Here is a 25,014-nt window from a genome sequence, read left to right on the forward strand (position 1 = left end):
ATGTTGAGATAGTAGTGAGGAATAAAGGCCCATTTGTTGTTCCAGTGAGAAAAATAAGACCCATTTTATAATTACATATTTTAATGGACAGGTTTTCCTTTATTGTGACTGGTGGGCCCTGCATATATTTAAAAGGGGCCGTGGGAGCTTAGTATGAGTTTTTTATAAAGTAAATGTTTACCTCTTTATCACATATAAATTTAGATGTCCTTAAACAATTTAAATATAGATTTATGGCTAAATTTATATTTAGATTCTGTATTTTGTAGCTTTATTTCTTTCATATATATATATGACCTTTCGTCTTTAAAAAAGCGAACGAAACCACCATACATTAAAGAGTAAGTTATTTAGTATTCTCAATTTTTTCCCTTCTACTTATGTGTAATCTATTTTCTTTTTCAGAGTGAAAAGCTTTTGTTATATGATACAGTCCAGAGTGAACTGGAGGAAAAGATAAGAAGGCTTGAAGAGGACAGGCACAGCATTGATATTACCTCAGGTAATGGGCGTGATGTGATTGTGGCGTTCGATTTTAGTGATACTGAACCCTTGGTTTACAGCAGTGTCTCGTAATGTCTCAGTCACTAATATAAATGTGACGTAAATGAAGTGTTCTAATGAGAGAGGAAAAGGGAAGACGTCTAAAGAATTTGATAAGATTGTGACTGTTGTTTTGATTTGAACTCACACTTCAGGAAGAAGAAAATGGAGCACATGAAAAGGGACAAAATAGAAGTGTGAAAGGAACGATAAGAATAATACAAGAATAGTAAGAATATTATTATCATACGAGAATGGTATTGGAAGACAATAAGAATAGTCTTTGAAGACATCTAGAGTATATATTCTTCCCTCTAAGTCTTAAAAGATTGTCATGTGTAAGAAGGATTAAAAACCTTTTCTCTTTCTTCTTACCACACAAACTAGGACAAATGAGTAGAAGTCACGTGGAGGCAGATTTGTGTCTCAGAAAAAGGAAAAAACCTGTTAATAATTAGAGTAGCCCAATGTGAAATTAGCTTTTTCAGGGGTATTGTGGAAAGGCTTTCTCCATTGGGTGGAATATTTACTAGATTATCCTACAGTTCTTGCATACGTATTGTTTGATTTGGTGTAAATCCTATTTCTCTGGTATAAAGTAGGTGTAGTAGAGTCAGATAAGCTGAGCTCTAATGTCACTGCTCCATTATCTGCTAGTTGGGTAAGACAGTCATTTAGCGTTTCTAAACTGGTCTCCTCATCTGCAGAATTGAAGGAATGAGAATACTTACCTCAGAGGTAGCTCTGAGGATTAGTTGAGGCAATTCATGTAATATATATTTAACAAAGTGCCTGACATATATTCATCAATTATTAGTCATTAAGTGCCAAGTTGATTTTTACTTTAGTAAAGGCAGAGAAAAACTGATAAATATATAGCTGTTCATGAAATTATATATATAGTCATGTGTATATGTACATAGGTGCCAATGAAATTTTGCCACTGTGAAATTATATATAGTGCTTTTTTCCTCCTCTGATCTCCAGACATTAGCTAATACTTGATATTTATTTACTTGCCAGAGCTGTGGAATGATGAACTTCAGTCAAGAAAAAAGAGGAAGGATCCTTTCAGTCCTGACAAAAAGAAGCCAGTTGTTGTTTCAGATATCCTTTTCCAAATTTTCTGGGTTTTTTTGATGTTGTTTTTTTGCCTTGATGTTCATTTTTGTATTGTTCATAGCTTTGTCACTTCTATTAGTATACATTGCTTTATTTGCAAGATCTTGTAATAAGCAAATGATTTATGAAACTGATGAAAGGCAGAAAGATATAGTTTAGATTAAGAGGGGTAGAAGGGTAGAAATTTAGTTACAATCTCAACTTCAAAAATTAATACAGCTTTATAGTTCACAAGGGCTTTGATGCGAAACAGCTGTTTAGTATATAGCATGATTGCTTAATTCTTGTGTTCTTTTTAACATTTTTAATGTTTCTAATATTGGAGTGTCTTTAAGTTAAATTATTAGGTTGGTGCAAAAGTAATTAATGTTTCGGACCGTGTATTTTAAATAATCATAACTAGGCTCAAACACATCTTTATTAATCAAAATAGTAACAATTACAATCAACACATTTCTGCCAACGAGAAATAAGTTTGTTTATTCCTGTAGTGTAAAAATCCGTGCTTTGGGATTTGATGAACTCTTGGGAAGCATTTTCTGCATCCTGCTGATTGTGGAAGCGTTTTCCCTGCAAAAAGTTGTCAAGGTGCTTGAAGAAGTGGTAGTCATTTGGCGAGAGGTCAGGTGAATATGGCAGATGAGGTAAAACTTCGTAGCCCAATTCATTTAATTTTTGAAGCGCTGGTTTGCGATGTGTGGTTGGGCATTGTCATGGAGAAGAATTGGGCCCTTTCTGTTGACCTACAGGCATTTCAGTTTTCGGTGCATCTCATGGATTTCTGAGCATACTTCTCAGGAGTAATGGTTTCTCTAGGATTTAGAAAGCTGTAGTGGATCAGACCAGCAGCAGACTACCCAGCAGTGACTATAACCTTTTATTGGTGCAAGTTTGGCTTTGGGAAGTGCTTTGGAGCTTCCTCAGTCCAACCACTGAGCTTGTCATCGCCGGTTGTCACATAAATCCACTTTTCCTCGCACGTCACAATCTGATAGAAAAATGGTTCATTGTTGTTGCGTCGAATAAGAGAAGACAGCACTTCAAAATGACGATATTTTTGATTTGCGGTCAGCACATGAGGCACCCACTTACTGAGCTTTTTCACCTTTCCAATTTGCTTCAAATGCCGAACGACTGTAGAATGGTCGACGTTGAGTTCTTTGGTAACTTCTCGCGTAGTTGTAAGACGATCAGCTTCGATGATTGCTTCTAATTGGTTGTTGTCAACTTCTGATGGCCGGTCACTATGCTCCTCATCTCCAAGGCTCTCATCTCCTTTGCAAAACTTTTTGAACCACCGTTGCACTGAGTTGATTAGCAGTTCCTGGGACAAATGTGTCGTTTTTTTTTTGTTTGTTTTTTGCGAGCTGTCGCCACTGCTTTACGACCCATTTTGAACTTGAATAAGAAAATTGCTCGAATTTGCTTTTTGTCTAACATCATTTCCATAGTCTAAAATAAATATAAAACAAGCAGCAAGTAGTAAGCAGCAAATAATAAGTCATTAGCAAAAAAACATGAAGTGAGAAATGCAGATTAAAATGATGTATAACATAACCACATTTATTTAAGAATGTATTCTAATATCAAATGGCACATTTCAACAATGCAAAAACTGCAATTACATTTGCACCAACCTAATAATATGTGTATTAAATCTTGGCATTCCCTGTGGTACCCTCCCATCGCCCCTGCTTTCCACCCCCACTTCAAAACAGTGATTAGGTAGGTTGTATATCTTATAATGATATCATAGAATTAAGAAAATATGGTTAATAGCATTTGAAGTACTGGAATATATCCTGGTACTGAGGTTTTTGAAGAAGAATTTGAAGTCAGAAATCAGCATGGCAAGGGATTATATCCAGAAATCATTGTTCAATTCTCTGAAAAACAGAACTTTGGAAGTATAATTCAAAGTGTGAAATTCTTACAGCTGAATTGACCTTGACTTTTCAACGTCCATATATAGTTTATATGCTACAAGATCTTGATATTCTTGAAGACTGGACAACAATTAGGAAGGTATGATTAAAGAGCAATGGAATACAAGAATATTTTTATATTCTACTTTTTAAGATTCTGTGATTTTTCACTAATACATCAAAATATGATTATTATAAATATGCTTTACTTTGCAACAGTCTCTCTAAGGCAATACTAATACAGATAACAGTGGATTGTAGGAGTATTTTAAGAACGATAGGTCAGCAGTTTGACTGTATTTTTTCTTGTAATAATGTAATAATTTATGCAAAAGTACAGAAAAGCATTTATTTAGGGACCCCAAAATAACAAATAACCATTCTATGCCTAGTCCTTAGCCTGGTCCTGGCTCACAGAAGGCACTCAATAAATATTGGTTGAACGAATGAAAGTGAAAATTTGAACCCTTACTATATGTCTTCCATTCTGTCATTAAAGATTCAAGAATTATAGGATTTTCTGTGCTTGTTTGAAAGGGGAGACTTTTGTTTTCCTTAATAATTTTTTCATTTTTAGAAACTTTTTAGTTGAAAATTAGAGATTATTTCAGGTATTGAAACACCTCCCGGAGAAATTGTTATTCTTTATATGTATATTCCTTGTGGTCTTAGGTATTAACAACTTACTAGAACAGCTGAAGATTATATTTTACTGTGTTTGTTACTGAGCTTGTCAGTAGTCACTCTATATATTAAGTAGGTGCCAAAATATATGTTGTCTATGAACTCAGACAATGTCTTTCTTCCTCTTTCTTTTTTTCAAATGAAGGCGATGGCTACACTGGGTCCACACAGAGTAAAAACAGAACGTAAGTCATTTAGTCTGACTTCAGAAATCTTCATGCAGACTTGTTGAATCAGGGTTGCTAAATCATGCACATGCTAAAGAACTCCCCATCAGTGGTTTCATTTTATCAGTTAACACTATACCTGGAATTATGAGGAATTCTAGAGTTTTTGCCTCATGTTTCAAGATTTCTGAATGAAATGTATTTTTTCTTTTAGTGTTTCAGTGGCATTACTATTACAATAGTGGATCAGTAATTTAAAAAGTATTTAGTATTTTTTTATGGGTTCAGTAATTCTATAGGGAGACTGTATGGAGCCTGTGGCTTGCCTTCAGGGAGCCTGTGGATCCTCTGGAATTGTAAAAATTTTTTCTGTGCCTGCATTTTCTACAAGAGAGATTAGGTTGCTTGCGGTGGAGTCCATCAAAAAAAAATTTACACACCACTGGGGCGGCTAGATGGCTGAGTTGGTTAGAGCTCAAGCTCTCAACAAGGTTGCTGCATGGGATGGTGGGCTGCGTCCCCTGCAACTAAAGATTGAAAACAGCGACTGGACTTGGAGCTGAGCTGTACCCTCCACAACTTGATTGAAGGACTATGACTTGGAGCTGATGGGCCCTGGAGAAACACACTGTTCCCCAATATTCCCCAGTTAAAAAAAAAATTTACACACCACTAAGATCTGCACATTCTGATATACCTTAGTAAAATTCATATCAAATTATACTTTCTTGACTTGTTTTGAAAGTCTAAAATCACTGCCAAAAGTGATGGGCATTATTGTCTTGAACTATTTCTGCCGCCTTTCATTGTATATGAAATTTCCTAATCCTTCTAAGAACTATAAAGATAGATTTTTAAAAACCATGTTTTAAATACTAAGAAGAATCACTGTCCAACAGATAAAGTAATCTATAAGAGATCAAATTCTATTTTATATTTAAACCAAGGATTTCTTTAAACTTTATATCATGTCATGAAATTGTAAGTATATTGTACTAAACTACTTCCTTTGGGAATTAACTGGAAGGGTAACTCCCTAAATCTCTAGGTTGTTAACATTTGAGTCATTTTGAGAATCTCTCTAAACTATTGAATGGGACTCCTCTCCTTACCCCTTTTGTCTTTAGCATTGTGTCCTATTTGTTTTCTTCATGGCACTTATGACAATTTGTAATTTTTAATATATTGTTTACATGTTTATCTGTCTCCTGATAGTAACCGTGTTCCCCCGAAAATAAGACCTAGCCAGACCATCAGCTCTAATACATCTTTTGGAGCAAAAATTAATAGAAGACCCGGTCTTATTTTAATATAATGAAATACCGGGTATAATATAATATAATGTAATATAATATAATACACTATAATATAATATAGTATAACAGTATAATATAGTATAATATAGTGTAATATAATATACTATTATAATATAATATATAATACCAGGTCTAATATAATACTGGGACTTATGTTAATTTTTGTTCCAGAAGACACATTAATGCTGATGGGTCGGCTAGGTCTTATTTTCGGGGAAACACGATATTATAAGCACCACAAAGGTCGGAATAATATTTCTTTCAGTCACAATGCTTAGAAAAAATATTTGTTGAATGAATGAATGAATGAATGAATGAATGCTTACTGAACACCTTCTATATACCAGGCACTATTTGAGGTTCTGGGAATACAATGATGGAAGAAGTGGACCTCCTGGAACTCACTTGGGAGAGGCAGAATAATAAATATGGAAATAAATAATTAACAAGATAATGGCAAATTGTAATAATTGCTATGAAGGAAATAAAAAGTTGTGATGAAGATTAACTGAGGTGTGGGTCGGGTGGTTGGAGAACACCTTTCTGAAGTGGGGACATTTGAATCATGAAGAGGTGCCTACTTCACGGTATACTTTTGACAATGTGCTTCTTTCCTAAAGAACATTTTTTCTCTGCATGAGTTTATCTGATTAATGCCAAACCATTTCTAGGATTTAAAAAGTGAAGTTCTACTTAGGACATTTCCTTCTTAGAGTCAAAGGCCTGGGGAGCTCTTGGGATATATATTAAACTCTGCTTTTTGGTAAATGTCAGACAGCTTCAGGGAAGAAAATATGAAAAATAAAATTTTCAATGGAAACATGACAATTGCTATTTTAAATTCTACTTAAAATTGGCATTAGTAATTGATAATGTCTTGCTTCCCCTTCTGGCACTTCTCTAGTTAATTGATGATTTAGCATATATTATTTAGCTTTGTTTAATAATTATATTAAAAACTTAGGAATTGTATTTTAAAAGTAAGAAATTAAATTCTCTTATTTCTATTAGTTTTAGGTTTGTTATCTAAGAAATATTTTTAGTGTTTTTTCACATATGTGCATGGATTGGTGTTAATTCTTAATGTTCTGCACTTTTGTTCTGACAATGTCTTATTAATATAACAGTTTTTGAACTGATCCCTTTAGCGCCTGTGAAACTGGAAAAACACTTGCACAGTGCTAGATCTGAAGAGGGAAGGTTATATTATGATGGTGAATGGTATATACGTGGACAAACAATATGTATTGACAAAAAAGATGAATGCCCTACAAGGTAAAAAGCCTTTATCATTTTAGTGTTGCTTAGTATTAGAGTTTACAACATTGTTGTCAATAAATATTTGCTACCTCCATAGTGTGTTCATAATACATCATTAGTTGCACATGGATCCTTTTTTTCTCCTGACATAATCATTTGATTAGCAAGTGTGCATATCAGTATTAATATTTATATACCAGAGTTACATATTAACTTCATGAACACAAGCATTAACACAAGGGGAAATGTTGGAATTATTTAGCCAGGTAAGAGATCTGTTACTTCTTATCTTAGATGACTTGTTAGATGATCCTAATATTATGACCGTTAAACCAGAATATTATGAACTTGACAGTGTGCTTCCATAATATATGGACCTGTTAATTTTTCCCTCTTATGGTGTTTGATAGTATTTTGGATAAAAAGAATTTGGATCAATTAGAATAGGAAAGAAATGGAAAATTAATGAAAACTTTACGAGTTACAGTAATTAAAGTATAACCTGAAAATTGCTTTTTAAAAGACTTTATCTAGGCTTAAAGTTTATAGAATTATTGATATAGCCTTCTAAGTTTTGTCTTGTTGTGGACTTTGAAAAAATACTAATGCTAATCACTGCTTTAATTCCTTCAGCAGTTAAAGATATAATTTTCAGAGTAGTAACTTTCTACATTAAGAAAGTATCTTTCTAGGTATCAGTGTGTTTACCTAAGTAAAGTGTGTTTAGAATACAGTACTCATTTTCCAAATACAGTGGTTTTAATCGGGATTGTAATTTCAACTTGCAATTTTTAGGATACGAGCAGTATTGTGTGCAGTAACTTTTCTCATGGAAGCTCATCTAGCTAATTACTAGATTATATATGATATCCCTGGATTCTTGGCTTTATTGTACTGCTTTTGAAACATTTTACTGCTACTTAGCATAAATGTGGTTAAAAAAGAGATGAACTAACATAGAAGAGTATTAAACACAAATCCGTTTTTAAAGATAATTCTACATAAAGATCAGTAGTGTCCAAAAAAATCTATACAAATACCATAGATGCTTGACACTGGGAGTTAGGGATTGCTATTTAAAAGATTTTCTACAGCCAAGACTGATAGGAGTTGGAGGTTTAATACCAAATAAGTAGTGTTTTTCAGCTCCGCTCTGTCTGGTTTTGGGGGGTGGGGTGGGGATGGAGTAGGAACGATGTGCGTTTTATAGTTCTAATAGTAGGTTTAACTAACTCTCTTAACAAAAGAAAGAAAACTACCTATTAAGTGTGTCTGAATGTGATGTGTTTGCCAACCTACCCAGCCGATAGTCAACATTCTGGTAAAAAGCAATTACATACTTGAATCTATTCTTGTAGTCTAGCTAGTTTGTTTTATAGCTAGTACTCTGAAATGAGTAGAAGAGGCATATTGTAATTCATTCATTCATTCCTTTTTTTTTTTCCTTTTAGTGCCATAATTACAACAATTAACCATGATGAAGTTTGGTTTAAGAGGCCTGATGGAAGCAAATCTAAGCTTTACATTTCACAGCTACAGAAAGGAAAATATTCAATTAAACATTCGTAATCATGATTTAAGTGTTATCTAAATCTACCTTATTAGTGTTACCAAGTGTGATGTGCCATGGGAATAAAAAATGCATTCAATAACTTAATATTCTCATTGAATCATGAGAGACTGTATTTGTAGGTAGTACTCTAAGTAGACCAAGTAGACCTCATATTGACATGTTATTAAAAGAGACAGTAAAAAAGTGTAATCACGATCATCACATTTATTTGCCTTTTAGGTCTAATGACCAATAGGTATATGTAGTAGGGATTTCTTACTAAACTTTTTTCTTGGTTTTTATGCAAATCTATGTTTAGTGAACTATGTTGCTAAATGGCTACTTTTATCTGCAATTTTTAAAACTTTTCCACATCTTTGTTACTCATCATGTGTTTGTAAATAAGCCTCATAAAATGTTTCCTATAAATAGTTTGTACTAGTACATTAGTGTTTAATCAAAATTGAAAACGAGACTTATATATGTGAGTATGTATATATGGCACCATCAGCTTATTTAGAACTGATGGCCTTACTTTACAATCTTGTTTTACCCAAAAGTAAGCTTGGGTTTGAAAGAAAAGGAGCACTTTTGTAGACTAGCAGCTTACTTTCTTCTCTTCCGTGATTGTGTGGTGGTGACCTATTTTGACAAATTATACTTAACATTAATTAGTAAAATTGATGTCAAGTAATACATGCTTCTATCTGTATTTCTTGTGAACCTGTAGAGGGCAGGTATTTCTGCCCGGTGTTTATGATGCAGTTAGAGGTAGTGAACAGTACCTGACAGTATTGTGATGCTTGCTGTGCATGTCCGATCTTTTGAAACAGATTTTTAGTAAGTGTTTTCCAGAGGCAAAACTAGGTTCTTATCCTAATTTTATTGCTAGGGCAAAATAGACAGGGATAATGTCCTTGAATCTGTTCTCAAATTAATAATTTTATCTTTGATGTTTCTACACTTTAAGGCCACTTGGTGCAATTTAGAAAGTATTGGCCTCTCTTCCGTAGCCACATTCAAAATTAACTTCTAAAACCTCAGGAACAAGTACAAAGAATCGGAACCCTCAATATAGCAGCACACTTGGCTGTAGTATGTATTAGGGTACAACCAAATCAAGTATTCCTGGTGGTCTTGTGCACTTTAATTTCTGTTATACTAAGACGTATGAGGAGGAGGAAGAGATCTACTTATTAACACTTAGGGAAGGGATATCTGCATTATTCCATTTGTTTTCTTACTATTTTACCTCTGCAAACATACAGATCACTACTTCACAGTTGCCAAATGTTAAAATATTTGACTTCTGAAATTCGTTATTGGCAAAGTTATGTACTTTGTTCTGTTTCTAATTAACCTTAGCAAATGTACATAATGCCATAATCTGATAGTATTTGACAGTACTTGTGTATACAATGTTTCATAAGCATTTTTAATAAGATTTGTATTTTTAAATTTAGTATATAATAAAAAGATGTGTTTGAGTGTCATTTGTAGTATCTTGAATTACTTTTGCATAAGTTTTTATTATTTACAAACTGTCTGCTTCCAAGAAGGATCTGAGCCATTGTACATTCATAGATATGGAGTGTTGAACAAATATTTCTGCTTCCCTAAACCACAGTTCAGCTTCTACTGGGATATATTTAGATATTTGAGACAGCTAAGTTATACTTAATTTAAAAATATGCATATATGTTATACTTTAATAAAAACGTACTGCCTGAGTTCTGAAATTCTAAATAGAAAGTTTTTTCTTTTAAAAACTATGATGGAGCACATTTACTTTCAAAACTTTAATATTTATACTGAATATAACTATTTCATAATATTGGTATTGATTCAAGTAAGTATATGCTCATTTATGACTGAAGTACTATAAAATATAGTTTGTTATTGGCAGTTTGCCATTAGATGTCTGGTCAAAAGGTTTAGTTTAGGGGAATTGTTAGAATTTGTGAAGTGTGATGTAGCAGCTACTGCTGCTGCTATTATATTTATGATCAGCCTCCGTTTTAGGATCAATTTAAGGGCCCTCCCTGTCATAGCTTCTGGTATTTCATGTTCAGTCTACCCCTTTCTATTTCCCATTAAATAATAATAATTATTACACTCTTCATTCTGTCCCTTTTCTGTTCATTTTGGTAGGCTGGTCACTAAGTATTTTTCATTGCAGCCTTCTTCATCTAAAACTTGTTCTGAGATACATATTGTTACTCAGAACTCAAATACCACTGACAGAACCATGTACACCTCATTGATAATTATTTTTTCAAAAGAACAGGGACATTGGCTGTTATTTCTAAGATTTTTGTGTTTGGACCCAATAAGTCCTGTACAGTAAAATTGAACTAAAATGAATTTATAAGATAAGGAAAATGGATGTAGGATGAATGAATATACTAGTTGACATTTATGTAGTCTCTTGCCAGATTGGAATGTAAACTATTTTAATTGCTAAAGATAAGGAAATCTAAAATATTTTTAAAAGAACATGAAAGCTCAGAATGGGGTCAGAGAAATGCATGTTCCGTATATTGTTTTTATGGATGAACTACCGGGATTGTGGCTCATATGTCAGGTGGGGTTACCTGAGGCAGTTTTCTCCTTTGGTCACTGTGGCCCAGTCTTGCCCTTTACTTCATAGACCCAGAAACTTGAACTGTATATGTACTGTTAGGGCCTGAAATGTGTCTCCCCCAAATTCATATGTTGAAGCCATCACCCTCAGTACCTTAGAATGTGACTATACAGAGGGTGCGAAAAAAATGTATATACACTTTAAGAAAGGAAAAAGCTGTATTAAAATTGTAATATGTACCGATAACAAAGATGAATGAAAGTCATGTGAATACATTTTTTTGGCACCCTTGATATTTGGAGATAGTGCCTTTAAAGAGGTGATTTAGTTAAAATAGGCTGGGCCCTAATCCAATCTGACCGATGTCCTTATAAAGAGGAAATTTGGACACCAGCTGTGCACACGCAGGAAAGACCACATGAGGATATAGCAGGAAAGCATCTATCCAAGCCAAGGAATCCGGCCTCAGAAGAAACAACCTGCTGACACCTTGATCCTGGATTTTCAGCCTCCAGAACTGTGAGAAAATAAATTTCTGTTGGTTAAGCCACCCAGTCTGTGGTATTACGTTATGGCAACCCTGGCAAACTAATACATGCCCCAAGGCGACAGCTCTGGGGAAACTAGACTGACCAAGTCACGGGATTGAAAGGACAGCGAGTGTCAGTTTAATAATTTATGCTGAGAAGTATAAATGAGAAGGAGAGCTGACTCCTCAAGTCAAGTACTTGGCACATTCCTTCCTTCTAGGAAAATCCATGTGAAAGCAAACTTGCTATCAGAATATTTCTGTTTTGGTGAAACTTCAGGTTGTCACCAGTCCTGTCCTGGCGTTGTGCTGGACGCAGTCCTATAATCTTATTTTCACTGTGTTTTCTTTGTGCCCTGATGACCGAGATCTTTCCTCTGTCAAGGTGCTGTGCAGGCCTTACCCACAGCCCCCTCTAAGTTCTTTCTAAACTATGTGCTTTACCATTCTGGCCAGTTTATCGGACCAGTGTGTCCCTCGACTCACGGCCAGCCAGTGATAATACTTACAATTTGAGTGCTTACCATGTGCCAGGAACTATTTTTAACGTGTAAATGAAAAGTCATTAATATATTTCATGTTCAAAACAAAATGAACATAAATGTAAGAATTCTGATATGCTTACTCTTTCTAAATTTATCGTATATTAGGACTGTACGATCATGATGTTTTTCTCAAGGTATGAGAGGCAAAACACTGTGGCAGTACTTACATTTCGAGTTCTAAAGCTGAGCAAGTTGCTAATCTTTTTGAAAAAATGGTTGTTACATCTATCTACCTAGAAAGCAACTGTAAGTCTAAAGTTGCTTCTAAGCTTGAAGCTAATGTAGTCTCTTTCAAAGACTGATTTTGTTATTGAAGGAAAGTCAAGGGAAGAAGTCATGTTATAACAGTTTTTGAAGTTCATTTTTCCTATATCCAATATAGCTTGGAGGTGGGTGACCTTGTCAGGAGACTGTTGCATTCTCTTAAGGCGAGAAATGCCTTAATTCTAGTACAGAAGCGGGCCACATAGTAGCATTTCATTTCTGCTAGTAAAGATTACAGATTCTGTTAAACTGCTTACAAAACCAGGGCTTTAAGCAGAGGTTAAACGACATCTGCTGTTAGAGGGATGTTGAAAGAAATATATTTCATTTATTATGGAAAGAATTTGAAAATGGCCTTATTAATGGCAGAGATACTAAAGTGCAAAGACTTCAGATACTCTTTAAAGTATTGACTACAGCAGTTTTTGATTTGAGGTTTTCACTCCATGGTGTTAACTTATATTTTATCAATATACTTATATCTGCATAAATAACACAAGGGCCAACTTGGTGTGGGCTTTTCCTACCCACACTTGAGCTGCTCATGCTCAAGGGTTCCGTTGGAGGTCTCAAGCTTAGAGGAAGTGGAGCCCAAGGGTGGTTCCACTCACCGCCCTCCCCTTCTTTAGAGCTCTCCTTCCTCCTGCTCAAGTCAGTTCTCCGTGCGGGGCATGGCGGAGGCCCACTCTGCAAGGCTGCCAAAGCTGTCAAAGCAGGAGGAGACCCAAGAAGGAGAAGCTCCTGCCCTGGCCATCACCTGTAAGATGCCTTCTGTATGTATCCTCTCCTGGTTCTCTTGACCTCCTCTTTTTCCACCTCCATTTTGAACTTTTAAAAGAGTCTGTAAGATTCTGTGCCCTAGATTGGTTATTTTTTCTGCCGGTAAATAGAATAGGACATAGCAGGATCTATTATTTACAGGAATATTACATATATTCTGCACTTCTCTTTTCTTCTTTTTTTTAAACATATCTTGTGACCTTTCCCTGTCAGTCCCCACAGATCTACCTCATTCTTTTTAATGACTACGTGGTATTCATTTTTATGGAGTAGCCACATGGAAGTGCATGGGATGGAATATCAGCACAATATCAATGGACATTTAGGTTCCTTTCCTCTCTCCCTTCCTCCGTTCTTCTCTTTCTTCCTTCTTACCAAATAGGGCTGAAGTGAACATTTGTATATACATCTGTGACCATTGGAAAGAGCATATTTGTAGCATAAATTTCAAGTAGAATTGGTTGGTCAAATTGTACAGGAATTTTTTATTTTATTAAATATTGCCAAATTTCCCTGCAAATAAAGCACACCAATTTGGAATCCCACTAACAGTGTATGAGGATGACTGTTTTTCCTTATCAGAAACACTGATTCTGATCATTAATTTTCATGGTCTTTCTTTTTACTTCTATTTAATTGTTTTCCTTCGGGCTGCATGGTAGGCCCTCATCCAAGTCCTTTGAGAAGTTTTCACTCACTTCATTGATTTCAGCGGCCACCTGTGTCCCGACAATCGCAATTCTAATCTCCGCTCTACCCCAGTTACATATTTCAAGTCTGCTGGGTACTTCCATCTGTTCCTCACACTTTTAAAACTTAACACATAGAAAACCAAATATCTCCTCATGACATTCCTCTCCCAACCCTACGTGCACTCCTCTTTTGTTCCCACCCTTGATTCATGTTACCGCCCATCCAAATTCAGACCTTGGGGAGGCTGTGGCAGGTGGTTAAATTCATGGACCTCACGGACTTTGGAGGAGACAAACTGGGTGTGAACGCTGCCTTCCCAGCTGTATGGCCTTGGGCAATTTCTTACCCTTTCTGTGCCTCACTATCCCCATCTGAAAATGGAAAGAATAATACTTAATACTTCATAGGGTTGTGGTGAGGATTTAATGAATTACTGCATGTCATGTGCTTAGAATAGTGCCTGTTACATGATAAATCCTATTTATCTATTTTGACTCCTCACATCTATTTAATTATCAAGGCCTATAGATTGTAACTCTGAAACATTTCCTGATATCATAGTTTTTTCTCCAGTTGCACGAATGCTGCCCTAGTTTAAGCCTCTAGTATATTTTACCAGGATGATTGTCGTGACTTAACTAATGTCCTTGCTTCTTGTGTTGTCCCTCTGTAAAAATATAGCAAACCTTATATTTCTAAAACCCAGAACTGATTTTTTAAAAAATTTTACCCCCTACTGGACTCCAATTCTTTTGCCTATCTGACACCCCAGTTCCACTTTTTCCAGGAAATGCTTCTTCCCCCAACCACATGGTTCTAATAGGAGCATCTATTTCTCTCATGCTCTGCCAGTCTGGGTCACAGTTGGTCAGACTAGTTGGGCATATAGTAACTCAGGCTGTCCCTGGGATCTTTCAAACTGTCATTGTGAAAAGGGAGTCAGTCTACCTCTGGTGCTGAAACTGGGAAGACAGCGATGTTTAGGAATTATGGGCAGTTTCCTGCCCTGGGTAGAAAGATGACACAGAGAGCTGAGGAGATGAGCGATGGACAGGTAGTTTATTGGCATTTAAATTCCTACTCCCAGCTGACACATCGTCCATCTGCACCCCATCTTTCTCATGGATCTTCTAATGAATTCCTTTTTATATAATTTGTTTTTGACCTGGGTTTCTGACTCTTGGAAAATTTATCACAAAAACAGGGCTTCATAGTTGGTTGATTTCCATCTTAAAAATCATAGTAAACTTCTATAATTTCATCACAAATTCAAGGAATAAAAAAATAAGGTATTGCTAGAATTGCAGCAATGTGAGAAATAGAAAAGCAGTTCCTGACAACTACTGTGTTTCCCCGAAAATAAGACCTAACCGGAAAACAAGCCCTAGTATATTTTTCAGGGTGACATCCCCTGAACATAAGCCCTAATGCGTATTTTGGAGCAAAAATTAATATAAGAACCGCTCTTATTTTTGGGGAAACACGTTAGGAACTGCCTGGCACTCACTGCTTGTCTTTGCTCTTCTGTTGAACGTAATCTCCTAAAACACCAACATCAAACAAGGCCACTCTGTGACTGTGATGAAGTTAGACAAATAAGACACCTCCCCCTCATAATCATGTCCAAGTACAGATAAAACAAGGTCAGTCTACAAAGCACAAAGATACTAACCATCCCCCTACTCTGGGTAATGGGAATGCTGCTGCTTTATCAATTACAGTTTGGGCTTCACTTCATTCCTTCTGTCTCATACATAAGATTTATTACGATCATAGTCATAGAACTGTCCCCACTTCCTGACAGTAACCTATCCAGAGCAAAGCCCCACTTCCTTGAACCCAACCAAAATCTCCCATGACAAGCCCAAATCTTGTTTTAAGTCCTTTCTGATGATACCTTCTTTCTCAGGTACCCACAGTTCCCCATGGTGTGCGTGCTCTCACTGCAATGAGCAAAAAACCCAACTTGTTCAACTATGGATGTGTTTCTGGTGGTCTTTGGCTGGAGGTCATTGACACAGGGAACATTTAAAACAATTTGGCTTAAAGAATTTTTCATTAGATTTAGTCTAAAGATATTTAAGTATATTTTAGACAACTTTCTGGGAGCTCCCAGAATATAATTATGGTTTCAATGACTAATACAATGCAAAGTATCAGAATATACTTTGATTTTCGATTTTCAATATTGTGTTACAGAGGAATCAGACAAGAAAAAGTGAGAGTACATATCATGAAAGACATTTGTACTGCAACCTAAGTTAAATAGCACTTTGCTCCCCAAAAGAGAAAATAATGTTAATATTTCTACATTAATCAGGGGCTGTCTCCTCAAATGTAAAATCTGCAGTACCAATCATTTTGATTAAAACCTGAAGGTGGCAGTAAATTCCTACAAGACTTAAGTGCTTAGTTCAGAATTTGTATTTTTCCTTCTAATTATTCAAAAGTAAGGCTGCAGTTGCTTTTAATTTTACTGCTTACTAATTAAGGGATATTCAGGAAGAAGATACAGTTCTAAACAAGGATTATATTGTTATTATTGTTTAGTGACTGAAAAGAATTCACCATGTAAAAAGCTTAGGAACATTGCAACAGATTATGTGCTTCAGAGTTACTATAGAAGCGAAGTATGTAATTAAACAAAAGTAAACATTAAAACTTTCAATACAGATCAAAGTGCTCTGAAGGGATGTGGCAGTAAACAGATAGCTTATATTTGTCTATTAAAGTCATAACCCTGTTGTAGGCTTTTGCCCCACAGTTTCCCAATTTTATCCTCACCATTTTAAAAATAGAATTTTGTATAGTTGTGTTTTCACCCAATGATCTACTTATAATCAATAGACTATTATTAATCAGGAATGTCCTAACTGATAATACAGAAAATTTATAGGATGGCCGGTTAGCTCGGTTACAGCACGGTGCTCTTAACAACAAGGTTGCTGGTTTGATACTTGCATGGGCCACTGTGAACTGCGCCCCCCACAACTAGATTGAAACAGCTACTTAACTTGGAGCTGATGTGTCCTGGAAAAACACACTTAAAATAAATAAAAGTTTAAAAAAATGTTTACTAATAGCAAATTAATTAATAAAAGTAAAGATAAACAGGTGCCGTACGTATTAGTGTGTACATGCACAAAGTTATTTTTGTTGAGCAAGATAAATGATGCTGATATTTTAAATATCTTCCTATGACCATGCTGGCATAGGAATAATTATCAGTTTAGAAATTATTAATACGGATGATATGAATTTTTTTTGTACCTTTTTCTTTTGGATGATATGAATTTTCAAGATGTTATTTAACCTCTCCACTTAGTTTTATTTAGCTATATTTAAGGTCTTACTATAGTAATAAACTATTAACTACAGTAAATGCGAATTTAATTTTCATAATTCCAAAGAATTTATTTTTTATTCTTTTTTATGGTCATTTTTCTTAGTAGTTAGAAATTTTACATAAAGACTGAAAAAGGACAGTTATGTATTTGTTTTTAACCAGGGAATAATTTAAAATTAGAAGTATAGACATATGACATAATTATTCCAGGAATATTGACACCTGTTCATAATAAAAAATTTCCAAAAAAGTTATTTGTAATATAAAAATTATTCTGAATAATTACAAATGATTAGTCCGTTTCATTTTCAAAGTGTTTAGATTTGTGTATAATAGTTGAAACTTATTTTTTAAAGTCTTGTAACTATAGATTCTGTATAACTTAGAGCTATTTTATCTATGGTGCTTTAATTCCACGTTTTCAGTTGGAGAACATAATAGTAAATATAAATGTAACTCCCTATGTGTGATCACCAGCTTAAAACAGTATGTACCAATGAAGTCCGCCTTATTTTGTAATTATTGAGTAGTGGTGGTTAACGCAGGCTGCCAGCAGAGGGCGCGTTGAGGTTTATCTGTTAGAATTCCAAGACATTGGTGGCCAATAGTCCACTTGTCTTCAAACTTTTCGTAAGAGTAAGGGCATTTCTAATATTTCTTTATTTCCTATTATTTCCTGTCTCCTTTTACAAATTCCCAAACTGTCTGGTAAGGGTTAAGAAGGCCATCTAAAAAACCAATAGCAATTCCCACCTGATCGCACAAATAGGTGTGTAAGAGATGGGTCATTGGTGAAATCTGAGGAAGGCAGGAAACTCCCTGGATTTTTTTCTTGCAGCCCCTTGGAAACTCCATCACCACTGTCCGCAGTTCTCCCCTAGAGATCTGTATGGAACCCAGAAATAAAAACATAGGGTTTATCGGGAATATAAAGTACAGCATAGGGAATATAGTCAATAATATTGTAATAACTATGTGTGGTGTCATTTGGGTACCAGACTTATTGGTGTGATCACTTCATAAGTTATATAAGTGTTTAATGACTATGTTGCATACTTGAAACTAATATAATATTGTATGTCAACTGTAACTGAAAAAGTTTTTTTAAGCATGGGGATTAAAAATAGTTTAATTTAGTCAGTAAGGAAATACACACCAAATGGAAAAGAGGAAGCCCCAAGGGAGCCAGTGTCAATAGACTTTGTATGACCAAGGGCAGTGGTTTTCACGGTTTTTGACAGGGACACATGTCCTGATACATGTGTATGTATGCACACACACAGATACAACACACACAGATATAGAACAAAGTCTCTTGAAACAATATTTACCCTTATAATTAATGTATGAAAGAGGTATATATAATTTTAAATACTTAAATGAAATATGAAAAATAAATTCTAACTGGGTTTTTCAAGGAACCCGACAAACTTGATTTGCAAATGTATATAGAAGAGCAAAAGGCCAAAAATAGCCTCCAAAGATGAACAAGGTAATGAGATATGAGATACTAGAATTTTACCTTACCAGTACTAGAATTTTAATAAAGAGTTAGTAATTAAGAAAGTGAGGTATTAGCACAGAGATAGATGAGGAGACCGGTGGGTGGAACAGAACAGAGACCTCAAAAGCACACTCATCACATTTGTACAAAAGTCTGACAATTAAGTTTGTGAACTTGTTACAATGATGATGCTAACCTTTTTTGATATCAGAGGGATTATTCATTATGAATTTGTACCAACTGGGCAAACAGTTTACCAAGTTCACTATTTGGAAGTGATGAAAAGGCTGCGTGAAAAAGTTAGACCAATAATTTGGTCTAACTTTTCGCCAACAATTCATGGCTCTTGCACCAGTTCACACGGCACTATCTGTGAGGGAGGTTTTAGCCACTAACAAATCACTGTGTTGGAACACCCTCCCTACTCACCTGATCTGGCCCCCAATGACTTCCTTCTTTACCTGCAGATAAAGGAAATATTGAAAGAAGACATTTGGATGACATTCAGGACACGAAGGTAATACGACGACAGCTCTGAAGGCCATTCCAGAAACAGAGTTCCAAAATTGCTTTGAAGGGTGGACTAGGCACTGGCGTTGGTGCATAGCTGCCCAAGGGGAGTACTTCAAAGGTGACCATAGTGATATTCAGCAATGAGGTATGTAGCACTTTTTCTAGGATGAGTTTGCAAACCTAGTCGTCAGACCTTTGTACATCTAGCGATGCTTAATATAAAACAGAGGGAGGATTGCAGAGCACTGAGGAAAGAGTGGACTTTACAACAGTGGTTTTGGAAAAAATAGTTACCCATATGGGAAACTATGGAAATTGGACTTCTATTTTTATATGACCATCAATTTCAGTTGGAGAATTTTGGAGAGATGATAAAAAAAAGCAGAAGGTGCTTTTCAAATGATACATACTTGTAATTGTCTGCTTCCAGAACACGGGAGGTCTGCAGCCCAGCTCTCCTGTTTGAGACTTGCCAGAACCACAGAGCATCCCTCCCTACCTACCACAGATGCCCCTAACACCACAGGATTTGCTGGATCGTAATTTACATGGCAGGGCTGCTTGTAGCACAGCCTAAATCTGCTGCAGATCACTCTCTTGCTCTGGATGACATTCAAAACTGGCAGTGTTTGGAGTCATCTGACCTATGGGTTGGATTCCCAAATGTGCACATTACATTGTCTCCAAAATCTGAAGAGGGCTACTATTCATTGTGCCTCTTTCTTACTGGTTGAGGTACATGGTGCACTAAAGGGTTCTTTACCTTGGATAATACATCTCAGCATGACCCAGGCCATCCAGTCTCACTCAGTTTGATGACTTCATTAATGGAGCAGGTCCTTGAATCATTGCACGGTCTTCTTCCACTTTTTGACTCACATGTTTCTTATCAGAGCATTTAAAGTACTTGCCTCCCCCCCTCCATCGTCTCCCCAACCCCCCAGATTGATTAACAAGATGCCATCAATATAACTGACATGCATAATGCTCTGTGGAATGTCCAGACAAAGTCTCTTTAGACTATATTATAAAAAGAGAGCAGGAGAATTAATATATTTATGGTACAAGACCCATGAATGTGCATTGATGTTGCAAATGAATGTGAATTGTTTCTGATTTTTTTTTCCTGGTAAGGATTTAAAAGACTGCATTTGCCAGATTAATAGCTGCATACCATATGCCAGAATTTGTCATTCTGTTCCATCAAACGTAGCATGTTAAAATTATAGCACAGCAGCTATGATTGGGGCTATCCTTTGGTTATGTTTATAGCAGTCCACTATTCTACCATGATCTATATTTTTGCTGCAACTGAACCTGTGTATTAAAAAGAGATATGATGAGGACCACCACTCTGCACCCTTTTTAAGTGACATTTTTAAGGATGTCACTACTCTCTGACATTTCCCCTTAGGATATAATACTACTTCTAATTTACTGATAAAACTATTCTGACTCTTAAATTTCAAGTCACATGTATCTCTATTGATATTACTCTGAACAAAATCTATACTAGACTTAAACCACAATAAGCGTCTACATTTTCTGCAATACTTCCAGATTAAATAAAAACTAAAGATATATTTAAATTTATTAGTTGATTTACTATAAGTAGTTGAACACACCAAACACACCATATTCCACAATTCTAGAAGAATTTTTCAGCACTGTGAATGATTTTCTCTTTTGTCACATATTTTGATGTCACTGTGGATTACTCAGGATTCTCCAGAGAAACAGAATCAATAGGGTCTAAAAGGAAGAGATTTATTATGAGGCATTTGCTCATGCGATTATGGAAGCTGAGAAGCCCCACTATCTGCCATCTGTAAACTAAAACCCAGGAAAGCCAGTGGTGTAATTCAAGTCCAAGTCCAAAGGCCTGAGAACCAGGGGAGCAGATGGTGTAAATTCCAGTCCAAGGGTAGGAGAAGACCGATGTTGCAGCTCAGACATGTAGGCAAGAAGTAAAAAGAGGTGAATTCCTCCTTGCTCTGCTTTTTTGTTCTATTCAGTACCTCAAAAGGCTGGATGATGCCCACCCTCATTGGGGAGGGCAGCCTACTTTACTGAGTCCACCGATTTAGATGCTGATCTCACCTGGAAAGAGCCTCATAGACACACCCAAAAATAATGTTTAATTGGGGCACTCCTTGGCCTGGTCAAGTTGACACATGAAAGTAATCATTACAGGCAGGTAACTGTATGGGTTTTTTTCCCCCCCTTTCTTTCTTTGACAATATTTGAATTGTTTCCAGGTGACTTTCTTGTTAATTAATTAATTAATTTTTAAAATTAGTTTCAGGTGTATACAACAATGCAATCCAAGTGACTTTTTAAATTTGGAAGTTTAAGCTTTCATTTGTAAGTGTATTATTAGAAATTGAGATCTCTCTTAGTTTCCTTGGGTTTTGCACTCTTGTTAAAAATTATATTTTAAAAATTCTTTATTGCTAGGTCTTGCACATAATAACTTTTTTTTTTTAAAAAACAAAGTAGTTTAAATAAAGTCTAAGGTTACTTATTATTGCAGTGAAAGCTATTTTTAATATTATTACTACTTATATCTCCAGATCCAACACTTGAACTTGAACATACCTCTCTCTATTTTTTTACTTTATCATTTTTCTTGTCTAATAATAAAACCATATATTTTAAGAAAAAATTGTACCAGTTTTGTCATAGTGATATAATTTTCCTACTAGAAAAATGTTGTATTTCCTAATATACTTTGTGAAAAGCACACTGAAAATTTGTAACAAAACTTATTTGAAAGTTGTGAAATCGTAACACTTTGCTAACAGTGGAAAAATACTTTCATAGTTCTCTTCATAACTATGAATTATATTAATATAAAGTTAAACCATAAAACATTCAACATTAATTCTCCCATTAAAGTGAAAAGATTGATCATCACATTCCAAATAATCAAACAAGATGCCAGTGAATAAAATATTAAATGACTCTTTCTTAGCTGATGTGTGCATTTATCACATCGGCTCCACTGTTTCTCTCAGATTACTCATAGTAGTTGGCTGAGTAGATGTTGTAATACTCACATTTCTTCCTAAGGATTCTTGTTTTGCTCTCTGATATTTTCTATTCTACTATGGTAACCAGCTTCCAAATTGGCTCCCAATCGTTCTCATTTCTTGATATTCATATCCTTGTGTAGTCCTCTTTTACATTGAATATGACTGACCTATGTAGCCAATGGAAAATTACATAAATGATGAAATGTGACTTTTGAGGGTATGTCACACAAAAATATATATACAGCTTGTACCTTGCTATCTCTTGGATCACTCACTCTGAGAGAAGCTGGCTGTGATGTCATGAAGACATCCAAGCAGTCCCTATGGAGAGGTCCACATGGTGAGGAATTGAGAGCTTCTGTTAATACATCACGTTGCCAACTTTTGAGTGAGCTATCATTTCAAAAAGGTTACTTAAATGAAATCATGTCATATGTAATTTGGGGGAATTGGCTTTTTTCACTCAGCATAATTTTCTGGGGTGGGGCCGTAACTTTTTCTGTGGTGCTTGGTTAGAGTAAAGTGGTTATTGTCTAAAAGATTTCTGTCTTGCTAGACTGACTCTTTCTTGATTTCTCTAGCTAGAGAAAGGTATTTGTTGGGGCTTTTTTGATCCACACCCATTGACAATTATGGGTTACCAGCTTCTTTAGCTCAAAGCCGGAGATACATGAGACAAAAAGAAAACTCAAGAATTAACCGTTATGTTTTTTCTCAGATCTCAAGTCCTCTTCTCAGTCTGCCTCCTTTTCCCACCTTACAGCGTCTTCTTATGTTTGTTTTGTATGTAATGTCAGTGTTTTCAGTTGTGGCTGATGAGAGGAATAGGGAAAATTACATCTACTCCCTCTTCCTAGAATAGGAACTCCCCAGAACTGCCTCTTAACGATGAAAGAAAATGCTTTTTTTTTTTTTTTTTTTTTTTTTTTATGATGTAGCTTTATACATTTTTTTATCCTTATGGTTCAAATATTTTAATTGCTGTTGAGAACATGTTGATCTTTATTCATTTATTTAAGGCTTACAATTCAGTTAAAACAAAAATAAACAGAATTCAGCTAAAACAGCATTCAGCTAGAAATAAACTAACTCGTTTGACAGGTCCCTGTTACTTCTGATAGTTTTTACATTAATTTGGATGGGTTGAGAGAAGATGACAGAGTCTGAGGGGTCATAAGCAGTCTTTTACTGACTCCCAAGGTATTTTTAGAAACCTCTCACTCAGCAAAAAGTCTCTTCCACCAATGAATTATAGCCCCAAGATCTTATAACATGTGTTTTCTAAGTGACAAGCTTAACATGGGCTCTATTGTTTAAGTAAACACCCAGTGAGTGACAGACAGTTCTCAAATTCCTTGGCCTTGAGTTGTGCTTTCCTTGTGAATGACGGATGGGTTTGTCGGAACCCAGCAATACAGTACAGACAGCTTGTCTTAATTTCAGGTGAAGACGTCAGTTCCAGTCTGAGTGGTGTACAGATAGAAAAGAGGTTTGAGTTAGTACAGAGCCAAAATTGAACCAATATTCATGTTTCACCAAGGTTGTGAGGAAACATTACCCCAACTGTGCAATGAATTATTTTAAGATCAAAACTGCCCACTTTTAATTTAAAAAGACATCCAAGATGAAGTAACTTCTTAGACCTTCAATGTCATCATTTTAAATTGACTTTCTCTTTGTACTCTCCAAAAGAAAACAACATCAGTGTTAAACTGGATTGTGGGCTTTAGCCCATAGTCTTTTTTTTTTTTTTTAAAGATTTTTATTAAAAATATAGTTAACATGCAATATTATGTTAGTTTTAGGGGTACATTGTAGTTATTCAACGTTTATATACCTAAAGTAGTGATCTCCATGGTAAGTCCAGCAACCATCTGACACCGCACCGTGCTATCACAATATTATTGACTATATTCCCTATGCTTACATTACATCCCCATGACTTATTTGTTCTATACCTGGAAATATGGACCTCTTATTCTCCTTCACCTTTCCCCCATTGTTTAGTTTTTCAATTACATTTGACATTCAATGTTACTTTATATTAATTTCAGGTGTACAGCATAGTGGTTAAGCATTTATATAATTTAAGAAGTGATCCCCTGACTAGTCTAGTACCCACCTGGCACTACACATAGTTATTACCATATCATTGACCATATTCCCTATGCTTTACTTTACATCCCCATGACTAGTTTGTAACTATGGATTTGTACTTTTTTTTTAAAATTAAATTTATTGGGGTGACAATTGTTAGTAAAATTACATAGATTTCAGGTGTACAATTCTGTATTACATCATCTATAAATCCCATTGTGTGTTCATCACCCAGAGTCAGTTCTCCTTCCATCACCATATATTCAATCCCCTTACCCTCATCTCCCACCCCCCACCCCCCAACCCCCTTATCCTCTGGCAACCACTAGGATTTGTACTTCTTAATCCCTTCAATTTTTTCACCCATCCCCCAATCTCCTGCCATCTAACACCTCAATAAATCTAGTACCCATCTGACACATACCTAATTATTACAATATTATTGACTATATTCCTTATGTTATACCCTATATCTGATAACTACTTTGTAACAACCAGTTGTTATTTCTTAATCCCTTCCCCTTTTTTCACTCATCCCCAACACACCTCCATCAG

At 35.4% G+C, this 25,014-nt stretch overlaps 2 protein-coding genes across 3 annotated transcripts in view; both read left to right on the forward strand.

Moving 5' to 3' along the window:
- The window catches only part of BRMS1L (BRMS1 like transcriptional repressor), a 31,100-nt gene extending 21,038 nt beyond the window's left edge, over positions 1 to 10,062 (forward strand). Inside the window, exons 5-10 of one of the 2 annotated variants that reach the window (XM_019750457.2) lie at positions 406 to 502; positions 1,567 to 1,650; positions 3,626 to 3,690; positions 4,420 to 4,459; positions 6,906 to 7,032; positions 8,469 to 10,062. In XM_019750457.2, coding sequence (XP_019606016.1) covers positions 406 to 502; positions 1,567 to 1,650; positions 3,626 to 3,690; positions 4,420 to 4,459; positions 6,906 to 7,032; positions 8,469 to 8,586 — 531 coding nt within the window. In that variant the 3' untranslated portion in view covers positions 8,587 to 10,062. Of the gene's footprint in view, positions 1 to 405; positions 503 to 1,566; positions 1,651 to 3,625; positions 3,691 to 4,419; positions 4,460 to 6,884; positions 7,033 to 8,468 lie in introns of both variants that reach the window. The other variant, XM_019750456.2, reaches the window with a different exon arrangement.
- A 3,100-nt stretch (positions 10,063 to 13,162) lies between these two features.
- The window catches only part of LOC109457484 (mpv17-like protein 2), a 33,132-nt gene continuing 21,280 nt past the window's right edge, over positions 13,163 to 25,014 (forward strand). The window contains 1 exon segment of the mRNA XM_019750415.2: positions 13,163 to 13,250. Coding sequence (XP_019605974.2) covers positions 13,163 to 13,250 — 88 coding nt within the window.

Source organism: Rhinolophus sinicus, linkage group LG03 (genome assembly GCF_036562045.2).
Source record: "Rhinolophus sinicus isolate RSC01 linkage group LG03, ASM3656204v1, whole genome shotgun sequence".
Classification (NCBI taxonomy): Eukaryota; Metazoa; Chordata; class Mammalia; order Chiroptera; family Rhinolophidae; genus Rhinolophus; species Rhinolophus sinicus.